Source organism: Elgaria multicarinata, chromosome 3 (genome assembly GCF_023053635.1).
Source record: "Elgaria multicarinata webbii isolate HBS135686 ecotype San Diego chromosome 3, rElgMul1.1.pri, whole genome shotgun sequence".
Lineage (NCBI taxonomy): Eukaryota > Metazoa > Chordata > Lepidosauria > Squamata > Anguidae > Elgaria > Elgaria multicarinata.
Window position 1 is genome coordinate 74,346,790 of NC_086173.1, and position 14,852 is coordinate 74,361,641.

At 41.0% G+C, this 14,852-nt stretch overlaps 2 protein-coding genes across 2 annotated transcripts in view; one reads left to right on the top strand and one right to left on the bottom strand.

Annotated features, from left to right (window-relative positions):
- The window catches only part of STC2 (stanniocalcin 2), a 363,863-nt gene that overhangs the window by 108,303 nt on the left and 240,708 nt on the right, over positions 1-14,852 (bottom strand). The window lies entirely within an intron of this gene.
- RPL26L1 (ribosomal protein L26 like 1) lies at positions 906-13,546 on the top strand. The gene is made up of 4 exons (XM_063120614.1): positions 906-993; positions 3,283-3,455; positions 8,409-8,549; positions 13,373-13,546. Exons 2-4 carry the CDS (start codon positions 3,288-3,290, stop codon positions 13,499-13,501), a joined length of 438 nt encoding a protein of 145 aa, XP_062976684.1. The 5' UTR covers positions 906-993; positions 3,283-3,287; the 3' UTR covers positions 13,502-13,546.

The following is a 14,852-nucleotide window of genomic DNA, read 5'->3' on the forward strand; positions in this document are numbered from 1 at the left end:
GGGCCTGGCTCGCCATCATACAGAGAGTGAGGCAGACGATTTGTTGTATAAAGAAAGGGCAGCAAATTCTTAGGTGTTTACTTGATGCATTTTTACTGCCAGGGAGCAGCAGAGGCAGCTGTGGTACTCCCCACGAGCCAAAATAAAGACTGGCTTTGGATACTATGCACATCTGGACTTGGGTTGGAGAAGCAGGTTGTGCCTCAGGCAAGATGTTTTGGGAAAGCTCTGGCTGAGTCTAAGTTACTACTTAGGGTGACCATATGAAAAGGAGGACAGGGCTCCTGTATCTTTAACAGTTGCATAGAAAAGGGAATTTTAGCAGGTGTCATTTGTATATATGGAGAACCTGGTGAAATTCCCTCTTCATCACCACAGTTAAAGCTGCAGGAGCTATACTAGAGTGCCCAGATTCAAAAGAGGGCAGGGCACCTGCAGCTTTAACTGCTGTGATGAAGAGGAAGTTTCACCAGGTTCCCCATATAAACAAATGACAACTGCTGAAATTCCCTTTTCAATACAACTGTTAAAGATACAGGAACCCTGTCCTCCTTTTCATATAGTCACCCTATTACGTACTACTTAAAGTGCCCTCCTATGCCAGTCTACTCAGATGTAACTCCCATTCATTTTAATAAGATTCTCTTCCAGGTAAGTGTGTATAGGATTGCAGCTTTTCCCTCATGGAAGAGGAAGCTGGGAAAGGAGCAGCACCCTCATCCCCTGCCGCAATAGCTGTAGACTGCAAGTCGATTCGACTCCCGAAACTAGCAAAGACTTCACGTAGCACGCAGGAGGCGTTCGCTCCAGCGGCGGCGAAACCAGCGGTTGCTATTTTGCCTGATAGACACGTGGTGGCGCCAGTGGGCCCCCTGCTCAGCTCCTTCGTTCCACCCATGAGGAACGGTTCTCGCGAGAGCTGAGGTCTCACTAGTACCGGCGGAAGTAGAACCAATCCCTCTTTCCGGGCGGCCATAGCCAAGCTAGCAGCGGGTAAGCACTGAGAGGAGGAGCGGGTTTTGTAATCCATTATCATCCGTTTGTTAGAGGTCCATACTCGGATGCAGTTTACGTGGGAAGCCAAAGGATGGAGGGGCTGTTGTAGCGGCGCCGGCATTTGAGGCGAGGGAAACGCTGTCGACGATTTCCACATCGGTTTTGCTCTCCACCGCCGCCTTCCTTGGCTTATTTGGGGCCTGTGACTATCTGGCAGTGATATGTCTTGCTCCAGGATGATGTCTCGTGGAAGTGCAGCCCGGGGGAAAAGTTGATAAAAGACTCGACAGTGGAATCTGTCTTGTTAGTTTGGGGGTGTAGAAGTGAGGACGATATTGCCTGAGCACTTTCGATCTCTGATGAGTGACTTTTTCGATCCCATAATAAAAAATAATAATTCACGCGTTTGGATGTTCTACCGGGAGTGGGCAACTTGTGGCGCTTCAGATGTTTAGGCCTACGACTCCCATGAGCCATCACCATTGGCTATGCTGAGTAGTGCTGATGGGAGTTGTAGGCCAACACATCTGGAGGCCTCAAGGTGCCCACCCCTGCAGTCTATTCTGACGAGATTCAGCCTGTTAGAGCAAGACATTCCATACCGTTGTTTACATCCTTCGGGGCTTGTGTTGGGATAGTAATGAGATATTTTAGCTTGCCTCCTTTTTTTGTTCCTTGTCATAGAATCATAAAATAGTTGAGCAAAAAGCGGCCTATAAGGCCATTGAGTCCAACCTGCTGCTCAGTGCAAGAATCCGCATTAAAGTATGCCAGACGTATGCTTGTCCTGATTAGTTGGGACTATTCTAGCTGTCATTCATTCAGACTTTAGTCCTGTGCACGTTTATGAGTAAGCCACAAGGAACATAGTGAGACTTACTTCTGAGCAAATTTGCCAAAGATTTTTTTGCAAGACATTGCTCGTAGCCTTGGGTTCATAACAAAACAACCAAAGCTTATTGTAAGGGAGCTAATGGCGAACATGTGTGTAGGAATACAGCAGGGTCCTGGTTATTTTGGTCACAATAGAGTCAAACCTGGCTAAGCAAGAAAACTGCTAAGTTCCTGATTATATTGGCCTTCAGGAACATTGCATTAAAAGCTGCTGACCCTAGTGCTGTGGGGGACATTTTGCATTGCTAGAGCCCAATCAATGAGTTTTATATGTCTTGTACTGTGTCTAAGCTTCGTAGAATTAACTCTCTGTGTGATTTTAAGGCAGCTTTAAAAACTAGCCTTTTCTGGCAGGCTTATCCAGATCAGTGTAAAATGAATTTTTAAGATGTATTGATTCCTGTTCTAATGTTGTTCCCTGCCTCGATCCAAAGGGAGAGGTGGGTAAGAAATAAATATTATATTATTATTATTATTAAACTGCAAGGGAAGATTTTAAGTTTCAGAATTTGGGGATAGGGACAGTGTCGACATCCTGACAACCAAGGCTGATTTATGATGGGAGCATTGCAATTTTATCTTTATGAGCTCCAATTATTATTAGTGTGTGTGTGTGTGATTTGATAATTGAAAAATTTCAAATCTATATTGGGGTAATATTTTAATTAGACAACTGATGATTGCAAAAAGAAATATGCACAACCTTTTGAGATCTCCAGGTGTCTTCATCAGGCATGATGTTATAAAAAGCAGACAGGGAAGAGGGGGGAGGAAAGAGAAAACAGCTGCCTGTGTTGATGTCAAGAAGTCTATATGGTCAGAATATTAAGATGAATCATAGAAGTAGACTAGACATTAAAACTAGGCTCTGTCAAGTGATGTGCAACTTCAAGTTGCACCTGGGACTGCCTATGACTGCTGAGACAGACAAACAAACAGTGGCTGATCCCCCATTTCTGAAAATATAAAATCCAGCTGTCTCCATCCTTAGATGAAACACACAGGTTCTGTGGTAGGTGGGAAACAAAGGTAGAGAGAAACGGGACACTTCTATGTTAACAAAGCTGGAGATAATTTTACATTGTATACTAGGGTAAAAAAAAGTCAGTGGGAGGGATGAACCCTCAGAAAACGAAGTCAGCTTCAGATGGTATAAAATTCTCTTCCTACTATGTAGAATTCTGCTACTGAATAGTTAAATTTAGTATTCGTTCACATAAAAAGTGAAGGTAGCTATGATGGTTTGAAAGAATGCCAAATTTAAGCAAGATACATAGTTTAATGAGAAGCTCTGTATATGTTTGTTTGTTTTTTGTAGAGGTAATTATGGTCACGTCAAATGCATGCAACTTTATTTCTCAATAAATTTGGTGTGTGTATTTTTTCCTCCAGTCAAAATGAAGTTCAATCCATTTGTGACCTCAGACCGCAGCAAGAATCGCAAACGGCACTTCAATGCGCCATCTCACATTCGCAGGAAGATCATGTCTTCTCCCCTCTCCAAGGAGTTGAGGCAGAAATACAATGTCCGTTCTATGCCCATCCGAAAGGATGACGAAGTCCAAGTATGTGTTTTTATGTATCTGTTTCTTCTGTGCAGAATAATCAGTGATGTGGGTTTTCCAGAAAATTTTGAATTGTAAAATTTTACAGTGAAAATTGAGTTCATTTGTAGCAGAAAAATTTCCAGTGCAAATCAGGCTAATTTGCAGAGGAAATTTTCCCATTTGTATGCGGAAATGTTCTAATGCCCTACAGGAGGGGTGGATAATGTGTTTGTTGTTGTTTATTCGTTCAATCGTTTCCAACTCTTCGTGACTTCATGGACCAGCCCACGCCAGAGCTTTCTGTCAGCTCCCCCAAGGTCAAGTCTGTCACCTCCAGAATATCATCCATCCATCTTGCCCTTGGTCGGCCCCTCTTCCTTTTGCCTTCCACTTTCCCTAGCATCAGCCTCTTCTCCAGGGTATCCTGTCTTCTCATTATGTGGCCAAAGTACTTCAGTTTTGCCATTAATACCATTCCCTCAAGTGAGCAGTCTGGCTTTATTTCCTGGAGTATGGACTGGTTTGATCTTGCAGTCCAAGACACTCTCAGAATTTTCCTCCAACACCACAGTTCAAAAGCATCTATCTTCCTTCGCTCAGCTTTCCTTATGGTCCAGCTCTCGCAGCCATAGGTTACTACGGGGAATACCATTGCTTTAACTATGCGGACGTTTGTTGTCAGTGTGGTGTCTCTGCTCTTAACTATTTTATCAAGATTTGTCATTGCTCTCCTCCCAAGAAGTAAACGTCTTCTGATTTCCTGGCTGCAGTCAGCGTCTGCAGTAATCTTTGCGCCCAGAAATACGAAGTCTGTCACTGCCTCCACGTTTTCTTCCTCTATTTGCCAGTTATCAGTCAAGCTGGTTGCCATAATCTTGGTTTTTTTGAGGTTTAACTGCAACCCAGCTTTTGCACTTTCTTCTTTCACCTTTGTCATAAGGCTCCTCAGCTCCTCCTCGCTTTCAGCCATCAAAGTGGTGTCATCTGCATATCTGAGATTGAATAGTCAATAAAACAGAAATAGATGTTTTTCTGGAACTCCCTGGCTTTCTCCATTATCCAGCGGATATTGGCAATTTGGTCTCTAGTTCTTCTGCCTTTTCTAAACCCAGCTTGTACATCTGGCAATTCTCGCTCCATGAATTGCTGGAGTCTGCCTTGCAGGATCTTGAGCATTACCTTGCTGGCATGTGAAATAAGTGCCACTGTCCGATAGTTTCAACGTTCTTTAGTGTTTCCCTTTTTTGGTATGGGGATATAAGTTGATTTTTTCCAGTCTAATGGCCATTCTTGTGTTTTCCAAATTTGCTGGCATATGGCATGCATCGCCTTGACAGCATCATCTTGCAATATTTTAAACAGTTCAGCTGGGATACCATCGTCTCTTGCTGCCTTGTTATTAGCAATGCTTCTTAAGGCCCATTCAACCTCACTCTTCAGGATGTCTGGCTCTAACTCACTGACCACACCGTCTGAGCTATCCCCGATATTATTATCCTTCCTATACAGATCTTCCATATATTCTTGCCACCTTTTCTTGATCTCTTCTGTTTCTGTTAGGTCCTTGCCATCTTTGTTTTTAATCATACCCATTTTTGCCTGGAATTTACCTCCGATGTTTCTAATTTTCTGGAAGAGGTCTCTTGTCCTTCCTATTCTATTGTCTTCTTCCACTTCTGCGCATTGCTTGTTTAAAAATAATTCCTTATCTCTTCTGGCTAACCTCTGGAATTTTGCATTTAATTGGGCATATCTCCCCCTATCACTGTTGCCTTTTGCTTTCCTTCTTTCTTGGGCTACTTCCAGTGTCTCAGCTGACAGCCATCTTGTTTTTCTTTTTCTTTGGGATGTTTTTTGTTGCCACCTCTTGGACAATGTTGCGAACTTCTGTCCATAGTTCTTCCGGGACCCTATCTACTAAATCTAGTCCCTTAAATCTATTCTTCACTTCCACTGCATATTCATTAGGAATATTAGTGAGCTCATATCTAACGGATCTGTGGGTCTTCCCTATTCTCTTTAGTTTGATTCTAAATTGTGCACTAAGAAGTTCGTGATCTGAACTACAGTCAGCTCCAGGTCTTGTTTTTACTGTCTGTATAGATGTCCGCCACCTTTGGCTGCAAAGGATGTAGTCAATCTGATTTCGGTGTCGGCCATCTGGTGAAGTCCATGTATAAAGCCGTCTTTTCGGTTGTTGGAAGAGAGTGTTTGTTATGCACAGTGAGTTGTCCTGGCAGAATTCTATCAGCCTATGTCCCGCTTCATTTTGTTCTCCTAGACCATGCTTACCTGTAATTCCAGATGTCATTTGACTGCCCACCTTAGCGTTCCAGTCTCCTGTAATGAAAATAACATCTATTTTTGGTGTATTACCCAGTAGGTGCTGCAGATCCTCATAGAACTGATCTACTTCTGCTTCTTCAGCATCTGTGGTTGGGGCATATATTTGGATCACTGTGATGTTAAATGGCTTACCCTGAATTTGAATTGAGATCATTCTATCATTTTTTTGGATTGTATCCAAGCACTACTTTATCCACTTTATTATTAATTATGAAGGCTACTCCATTTCTTCTGTGATCCTCTTGTCCACAGTAGTAGATCTGGTGGTGATCTGATGTGAAGTGGCCCATTCCGGTCCATTTCAGTTCACTGACACCCAATATATCTATATTTAATCTTGACATCTCACCAATAACCACATCCAATTTGCCCTGGCTCATAGATCTTACATTCCAGGTTCCTATGGTGTGTTGACCTTTAGAACATCGGATTCGTCGTTCACCACCAGCACCGTCGGCCGCTAGCCGTCCTTTTGGCTTTGAGCTAGCTGCGTCATCACATCTGGGGCTAGTTGAACTTATCCTCTGTTCCTCCCCAGTAGCATTTTGACCATCTTCCGACCTGGGGGTCCCATCTTCCGATGGTATACCAACATATCTCTGGTTGTACTGATCCATTTAGTTTTCATGGCAAGAATACTGGGGTGGGTTGCCATTACCTTCCCCAGGGATCATATTTAGTCTGACCTCTCTACCATGACCGTCCCATCTTGGGTGTCCCTTCACGGTTTAGCTCATGGCATCCTTGAGGTGCTCAAGCTCCAGCACCACGACAAGGTAACGATCTCCTTTGCTGAAGGGATAATGTGTGGCCCTCCAGATATTTTGGCCTACCACTCCCATCATCTCTCACCATTGGCTATGCTAGCTATAACTGATGAGACCTGCAGACCAAAACATCTGGAGGGACACGTTTCCCACCCCCGCCTTAGAGAGATCTAGTTCAGCATGTTTATTTTACTTGTATTTCGTAAACAACAAAGCTAAAAAAGTAACCTATATTATTTTTTATCTCAATACACCATAATTACTTCAAATATTTGTGTGAAGAAATTAAATCACACTTTTAATGTGATTCAAATGTTACATTATGTAGAACATTTTTAAAAATACTTTGGGGTGGGGTGGGGGTTCAACTGATAAAGAAAGGCTACAGAAGTCAGCAAGATGTGGCTGCATTTGGAAGCATACCATACACAGTTCTTTAATACCTTTGTTTTTCCTCCTTAAATTTAAAACAATGTAAATAAAATACATTGTCTTTAATTTTCATTCTTATGCATCAGGCATCGCCCAATTCACTCAAGCAGCAATTTTGGTTTGTAGTACAACTTCTGTACCACAGGTGAAGCTGTTTGAGTGAATTTCCAGTTGGGTAGGCATCTCAGTCTATGAAAGCAAAAGCCAGAAGAGTGTCTGCAGCACTTTTAGAGAGTAAGGAATTCCTTGTGGCATACCTTTTCGTTGAGTCTGGTCCATTTGTATGCTACCCTGAGATCCTTGTGATATAGGGCAGGATACAAATGTCTTAATAAAATACATAAATAAATTTGTTAGGCTTATGCCGCTGTACAGTTGTTAGTCTCCTACATGCTGGATCGAGTGGCTTCCTGGTTTGGCTAATATGCCATCACAACCTTTCTCTTTCAGCATGTGTTTTCGTTTTATAGTTCAAATAATTAAAATTGTGAAAAAGTCAGCTTGAACTCCTTCCTCACCTCTGTTTCATAGTTTGTGATGACCATAGTTTGTTGTAATGTCCAAAGAGGTCAGACTGATTTGTAAAGGCCAGAATCTGAAGAGGATTTCCCTAATTTAGATGTCATTGTGGACTGTTTACTGCAAACCTGGAAAAGGAGAATTAGCTTGCAAGAAAGAAGGGAGGAGCCCCTGTCCCCATGGTATATTCTCAGTTTCCAAACTCTGATTTTTGAGAGTTGGAAATGTGGTCTGAATGGAGTCTGAGAGGGAAAAGAAAGCAGCTACCACCTAGAACCATGCTTTATTATTATTATTATTATTATTATTATTATTATTATTATTATTATTATTTTATTTATATAGCACCATTAGTGTACATGGTGCTGTACAGAGTAAAACAATAAAATAGCAAAACCTTGCCGCATAGGCTTACATTCTAATAATTCTATAGAATAGAATACATTCTATAGAAAGAGAGTGCAGCATTAAAGGCAGCATTTAATCATCCCAGTGACTTCCCTGTCTTTAGAAAGGGAGGAGGCATTGAAACATTGGGAAAAATCTTAGGAAAGTGGTTCAGGGTTTAGGAAAACCTTCATGTGCAGGTGTGGGAATTGGTGATATCTTGATGTGCAGATTAATTCCTGTGTGGACCAGAATGAATAAACAGTAGTTTTCAGATTAGCAATATACTGTATCATTCTAATAATCAGCTACCTTGAATTTAGTTTGTTTTCTGAGCTGTGCAAAAGAGAGAAAGCCTTTTCTGTGGCATTATGCATTTTACTTAATGGTATATGAATTCCTCTTGTGATGTATTCAGAGAAGGTCAGAATTCTTCAGCATGTACTTCCTGCTGTGAAAAGATGATGATAATGTAAGTATGAAGATACCTGAAAATGCTAAATGTCTTTTGTATTTTTAGGTTGTCCGGGGTCATTACAAAGGGCAGCAAATCGGCAAGGTAGTCCAGGTGTATAGAAAGAAGTATGTCATCTACATTGAACGTGTACAGCGTGAGAAAGCCAATGGTACAACTGTACATGTGGGCATTCACCCTAGCAAGGTAACTTTGGTGCAAATGATACCTGTTTTCCAGGGGCCATTCTTATATTTCTAGACGTAAGCTATTAAAATAATCTAATCCTGGTAGCTGTAGAAATCAATATTGGCAGCACTTAGTTTTATAATTATAGAGTTAGAATTCGATAAAGTTGGTCTCGACAGTGATAGTTGAATATGTATGGTCCTCAAAGAAAGGAGGCCTTGCAGGAGTCCAAACTGTGGAACAATCCAAAGCATAAGCTTGTTGTACATGTTGTTGTGTGATTCATAGAAAAGTTAACTGTCTCTAGAGTAGCAGTTAATAATATGCTTCATTCAGTGAATAAGTATGCAGTCTTATGTATGTTTAGACAAGGCTGGCTGGGGTGTGCTGTGAGTTGTAGGACTTTTGTCTGTCTAAACAAGCATAGGGTTGCACCTTAAAATGTTTTCCTATTTGTTGTGTAGGGCATCCTATGTTGTGTATAGAGCACTGTAGTTCTACGGGGAAAAGTACAGAATCATAAGTGAGAACAAGGCACCTGCCAATATATAAATTTTACATATATACTGGAAGGTAACAATTTCAATACAAAATTAATGAAATGTAGAACTTGTTCAGAGGGAGAATTTAAAGCAGGCATAGCAACAATTGTTTATTGTAAGCTAAGACAGGTATCATATAGAAATAGTCTGAGGTGAAATCAGCTTTAGTAGACTGAATGTGAAGTTACACAAACTCAGTTATTTGCTGGGTGTGAGTGGCAGGGGGAGGGAAGGAGATTAGGACAGTGGTGAAAATATGGTTAGTTAGGATCATTGATTGGCTCCTAGGGGTTATCTGGATGGGTCATCAGGCATAAGACAATGGTTGGTAGGGATACGTTTGTAAGAAGAGCTGTAAGGAAGATGATTTAAAAGTCAGTACTGTATGGTGAGGTGGGTCCCAAGCAAAGGCCTGTTATGTTGGCACTACTTTGACTAGTTACTATCTCTAGCTTGATGTACCACCAACAGCTGCAGTGAGTGGTACATTAATGGTTCGCTGCTCTTGGAAAGGTTCTAGATATCCATCTTTCACTTAGTTAATATAGAAAAATAGTTCCTTTTCTTACAAGTTTTTTTCTTGGTATTGGCAAAACAGAACTGGTCTGAGAAAGGTTTATGTGTATCCATGTGGAAGTTTTGGAATTAAAACTTGCTATCTCTTCAAGCTTGCTTTTGTTCACATGGTTAGAGCAAAGCATGTTAATGATTCCTGCTGCAACTTGAGAGTATTCACAAGCTTGTTCTGCAAGAGTTCAATTAGATACCCCCTTCCTGGAATATTCTCATTGATTCTTTCCTCCCCAAGTCTTGAAATTATTAGATTTAGAACAGGATGTGTCATCATTGTGCTGATATATGTTCTGCCAAAGCATTGTATAGTAATGACACCAGACTTGAGCACTATTTTTATGTGGGCATGATTTGCATAATCACTGCCCAGCTGCGGCTTATTGTGTTGTCTGAACCTGGGCAACATGGCTTGTTGGAGGGTTAAACAACCCTCAAATAAACCTACAACAGTCTGGGTTATTTGAGGGTTGTTTAACCCTCCAACAAACCATTCTGTTTGGTTCAAAATACATGATAAGCTGCAGCTGGGCAGTGATAATGCAAATCGTTCCTGACACATGTGGCTCACAGCAAACCATGGTGGCTTCTTTTGATCATGTGAACTGGCCCACTGGGTGTTGATTTCAATCAAGACTGAACGGTCATTTATGGTATTCAAGATCCTTGGCACTTTGATGAGAAAAGTAGCTAGGAGTAATAAATTTACATCAGTGCTCTAGGGAATACACTGGCTTTCCCAGGCTTTTAAGATCTGACAGTGTTAGCATTTTTAACTTTGAGCGGTTTTGATTTTATTGTCTATTTCAATGGACAGCTGCTGGTTTAGTTTTTGTTAATTCATATGCTTTTTTTATTTTTATTGTACTTTTATTGTTTCTTATTTTGTTAGCTGCTTTGGGAACATAAACTTATGTTGAAGGTGTGGGATATAAATTATATAAATAAAAATAATACACTCAGTACTTGGATATCTGTCTCTCTTCCTGTATGGGCTGAGAGTTAGCTGGCAGAGAGCTAGTGAAGAGCAGCTTCATAATGTGCTCCAAATACTTTTCCTTAGATGAAATACTGACAACAAGGACATAGGCAGCATGACTATTTCTGGAACTTCCTTAATTGATAAATCTGATAGTTCAAGAACTGAACAATATATCTTTTTTCCACACTGTGTGCCTTCCCAAATCAATAAAACAAAACCACTTTTGCCTTCTCTTTTATGAACCTTGTTTATCAGTTTTGCAATTTCTGTGTTGTTTTATTCTTTGTTCAACCATTGATCCACTTTCCGCCAGGGTGCAGTCTCTTCAGTTGCCAGGACTGTGGTGGTAGTCAGGGTTTGTCAGATGAGTTAATAGTCATAGATATGAACTGAGATTGTGTTTAGTTGAAGCAAGTATTAGTATTATATTGGTATTTACAATATGTTAGGGTCTCAGTCAAATCTAATTGCTGGTGCTGTGGGAGCTGCTTTCCAGTGATGAGATCCTGTGCTGTTTTAGTAAGTGTTAGAATACAGAAACTGCATGCTCAGGGCCACATGGATGAGAAGAATTCATGTAATTTTCTGCAGCCATGGTTTCTGTATTCAGAGGCTTGCTGCATCATTATAGGATCTTGCCGCAGGGAACTAGCTCCCAGAACATGAAGTGAATAGACCCAATGTCAATCTACTTGCAGTGGATAATGTGATGTAACCCTTCATGGAGAAGTGGATCTCTGGTAGCTAGTAAGGATCCACACACACACCTCCAGTTTTAGAGGATGAGAGTAGTCTGTTAGTATCGCTTTCTAGCTGCCTCCTTGGGAGGTTTTGTGCTTGCGTTAGAGCTCAGCAGAAATGCTTAAAGACCTTTCTGAGTGTTAACTGCACCATAAGGATTAGGTGTTGTGAATAAAGGCCTTCGATATCTTGGCACCACATTGTACTTCAGTGTATCGTGGCATATTTTTCAGGCCTTGTTTGATGCACTCTGAAAATGTTCCACAAGGAAAAGGGGGAACATACGTGCATTATCCTTGGTAGTGATAAGCCATTTTTGATCATTTTCAATAATGTTTTAAGGCTGCACTGTAATTTAGATTAAAAGTTGTTGCTGTGAATCTCAAACTGCTTCGAGGAGCCAGTGTGTTAAACTGGGAGCCATGGGTTCTGAATCTGTTGAGCTGTGATGCTTGATTGGATTGGGTCATCTTGGGCCAGTGTTTATCTCTCAGCCTAACTGAGTGTTAATTTGTTAGAAATGTGTTAATTTTATTTTATACCTTGGCTACTTAAATAAGGCATGCAACTTCATACATTGCCACTTCAAAGTTTTATCTTGCTCAGAAACAAAATAACTGGATGTTATGCCAGTAATGAGTAGTATCTGTTGCCAGAGAGATGGTGGCTTATTGGGAGAAAGAGCTACCTCTTCCTTCTGGAAATGATACCCAGCTCTATTTCTCTCTTCCAACTTATGCCAATGAGACTATTGAAGTCCTGAGCCGTTGACTGGGCACAGTGAGAGACTGAATGTAGGTAAATAAACTTGAGGCTGAATCCAGACAAAGAGGAGATCCTGTTGGTCAGCAGGCAGGCAAATCCCAGGGTTGGGAGTACATCGTTCTCTGGATGGGTTTGCATACCCTCAGAAAGTTCAGGAGAACCGTCCAGAGAGCTTCAATTATTGGGTGGTAAAGAAATTCAATCAATCAATCCAGGGTGCTCCTAGATGGTCAGGTAGTGGCCAATGCCACTGGAAAAACTGCAGAAAAGGACAACTAAACTGATCAAGGGGTTGGAGCATCCCCCCTATGAGGGAAGGAAGGTTACAAAAGCTGGGATTGTTTCACTTGGAAAAAGGAGGGTAGGGGGAGACATGATAGAGGTATACAAAATTATGCATGATGTGGAGAGGGAGACACTTTTCTCCCCCTCTCATAATACTAGAACCCATGCAGCTGACTAGAATCCCATGAAGCTTACTAGTGGAAGATTCCAGACAGATAAAACAGAGTACTTCTTCACACAGTTAAACTATGGAATTCACTTCCACAAGATGTAGTGATGGCCACCAATTTGGATGGCTTTAAAAAGGGGTTGGATAAATTCCTGGAGGAGAAAGCTATGAATGGCTGCTAGTCCTGATGCCTATGTGCTATTTCCATTATCAGAGGCAGTAAGCCATAATACACCTGCTGCTGGAGAACATGGGTGGGAGGGTGGTGTTGCACTCACATCCTGCTTGTGGGTTCCCCGTCGACAGCTGGTTGACTACTGTGTGAACAGAAAGCTACATCAGCATGGCTTTTCTTTTGAGTGTGTCCCTTCCAGCCAAAGACAAGGCCAGCCAAAGTTTGTCGCCCCCTCACAACATTTTTTTAAATTTTATAATTAGAATAACTATTAAACATATTGAGTATTGAAAGTATTTTTATTTGAATAACACTAGTACATTAAAACCCTTTGATAATGTTTGTTTGCCCAGTGGGTGAGAGAGTTCAAACTCTGACTTGTTCCCCCCCCCCCAAAGGTTTAGGACAATATGATAAACAACCCAGGGATGCAGCATTTGATAATTGCGCCTAATCTGTTCTACTTTAATGTAGGTGTTTATTGGATTTTGAGGGTAGGATTTTATTTTTTATTTTTAAATTGTATTTCTTTGTGAGCTGCCTTGAATGGTTTTTTTTTAAATGCAGAAAGGTGGGATGTAAATATTTTAAACATTGATTTTGATTCCCTAGGTGGTGATCACAAGACTAAAGCTGGACAAGGATCGTAAAAAGATCTTGGAACGCAAAGCAAAGTCTCGCCAAGTTGGCAAAGAGAAGGGAAAATACAAGGAAGAAACAATTGAGAAGATGCAAGAATAAAATGGACTCATCTCTGAAAATCATTAAAATTCCAATAAAATATAACCTGTGGGTGTTCTGATTTTTGTAACTTTAACATAACAGAAAGGCGGCGGCGGCACAAATTAGATAACAGTTTGAGATCTTCCCTGCCAGTAGCAATTGTGCAGGTGCAGGGAGATGTCTAGCAGATCTCTTTTGGCAGGGAATTCAAGCCCCACTCAGCTTCTAGCTTGATCTTGCCTCTATAAATATGTCTTCACTACAGAAAATGTTTAACCCATGCCTGAAAAACAAATAGATTGGTCAGACATTTTCTGTGGCTAATTGACTAATTTAAATGTTAAGAACACTTATTCATATGCTTAAGTTATTCAGATGTAAAATTGTTGAAATATACAAGTTATCACTAACAGAAGGAACACTAATAAGTCCAAAAGTCCAATCTGGAAGGGAGCTGGGAAATTACAGACCTATGGCTGGATCCAGTGGGGCTTTCCTGTCCTCCTCCCCCTACAACTCCCTACACATGTATCAAATCTGCTGCAGGTGGGAGTGGAAATTCATTTTGCTAACAGATAACCAGTGTAAGACAATTATTACGATAGGGGAGCAGGAGCAACTAGCCTTACTGTGGAAGGATAACCATGCTTTTGCAAAGGGAAATCCCACCTTACCACCTTTTGTGTCAATAAGCCTGAAGAGTTCTTGTTGGCACTATATACTTAGGTTTATTCAGGAGCATTTTTTGAAAATATAAAGAGTTATAAGACAAAAGCATGGGACTCCTTACTGATTTGTAACTGGTTTAAGAGCAGGGAGCAAAGGGGAGGAATAAATTAATAGTCCTCACAAGGAGTAGTAACTGTGGTTCCTCCAATAGTCTGCGATGGGACTGGTGCTATTTAATGTATTGGGGTGAGTAGCAAGGTCATCAAGGTTGCACATAATTCCTAATACAAAATGGTGAAAACCAAAGCCAACTGCTTAGAGCTCCAAGAGGATCATTCCAACCTAAGTGAATGGGCAACACAATGGCAAATGAAGTTCAGTAGAAATGCAAAGTGATGTACATTTGGGAACACACACACCTTCCCAGTTTTACTAACATAGGTATTGGATGTGTATTGGCTGCAACTGGCATGGGAAGAAATCGAGTTGTGAATAGCTCAGTGAAAACATGCAGTGGCAATGAAAAAGGGAAATTCCATGCCCAAGTTTGAAAATAAAAACAGTGATTGAAAATAAAACTCATATTTGGGAAGTCCTGTACTGTTTTGGTTGCCTCATCTCAGATTCTTTTAGAGGTGGAAAAGATGCAAACCAGAGTAACCAAAATGGTTGGGGTTGGAGCACCTTCCCTACAAGGAAA

Bases quoted from the DNA above. Each gene is read 5' to 3' on its own strand.
- RPL26L1 (XM_063120614.1), top strand. From the start codon at position 3,288: ATGAAGTTCAATCCATTTGTGACCTCAGACCGCAGCAAGAATCGCAAA. The intron at 3,456-8,408 runs GTATGTGTTTTT...TTGTATTTTTAG, and splicing joins GAAAGGATGACGAAGTCCAA to GTTGTCCGGGGTCATTACAA. The intron at 8,550-13,372 runs GTAACTTTGGTG...TTGATTCCCTAG, and splicing joins TGGGCATTCACCCTAGCAAG to GTGGTGATCACAAGACTAAA.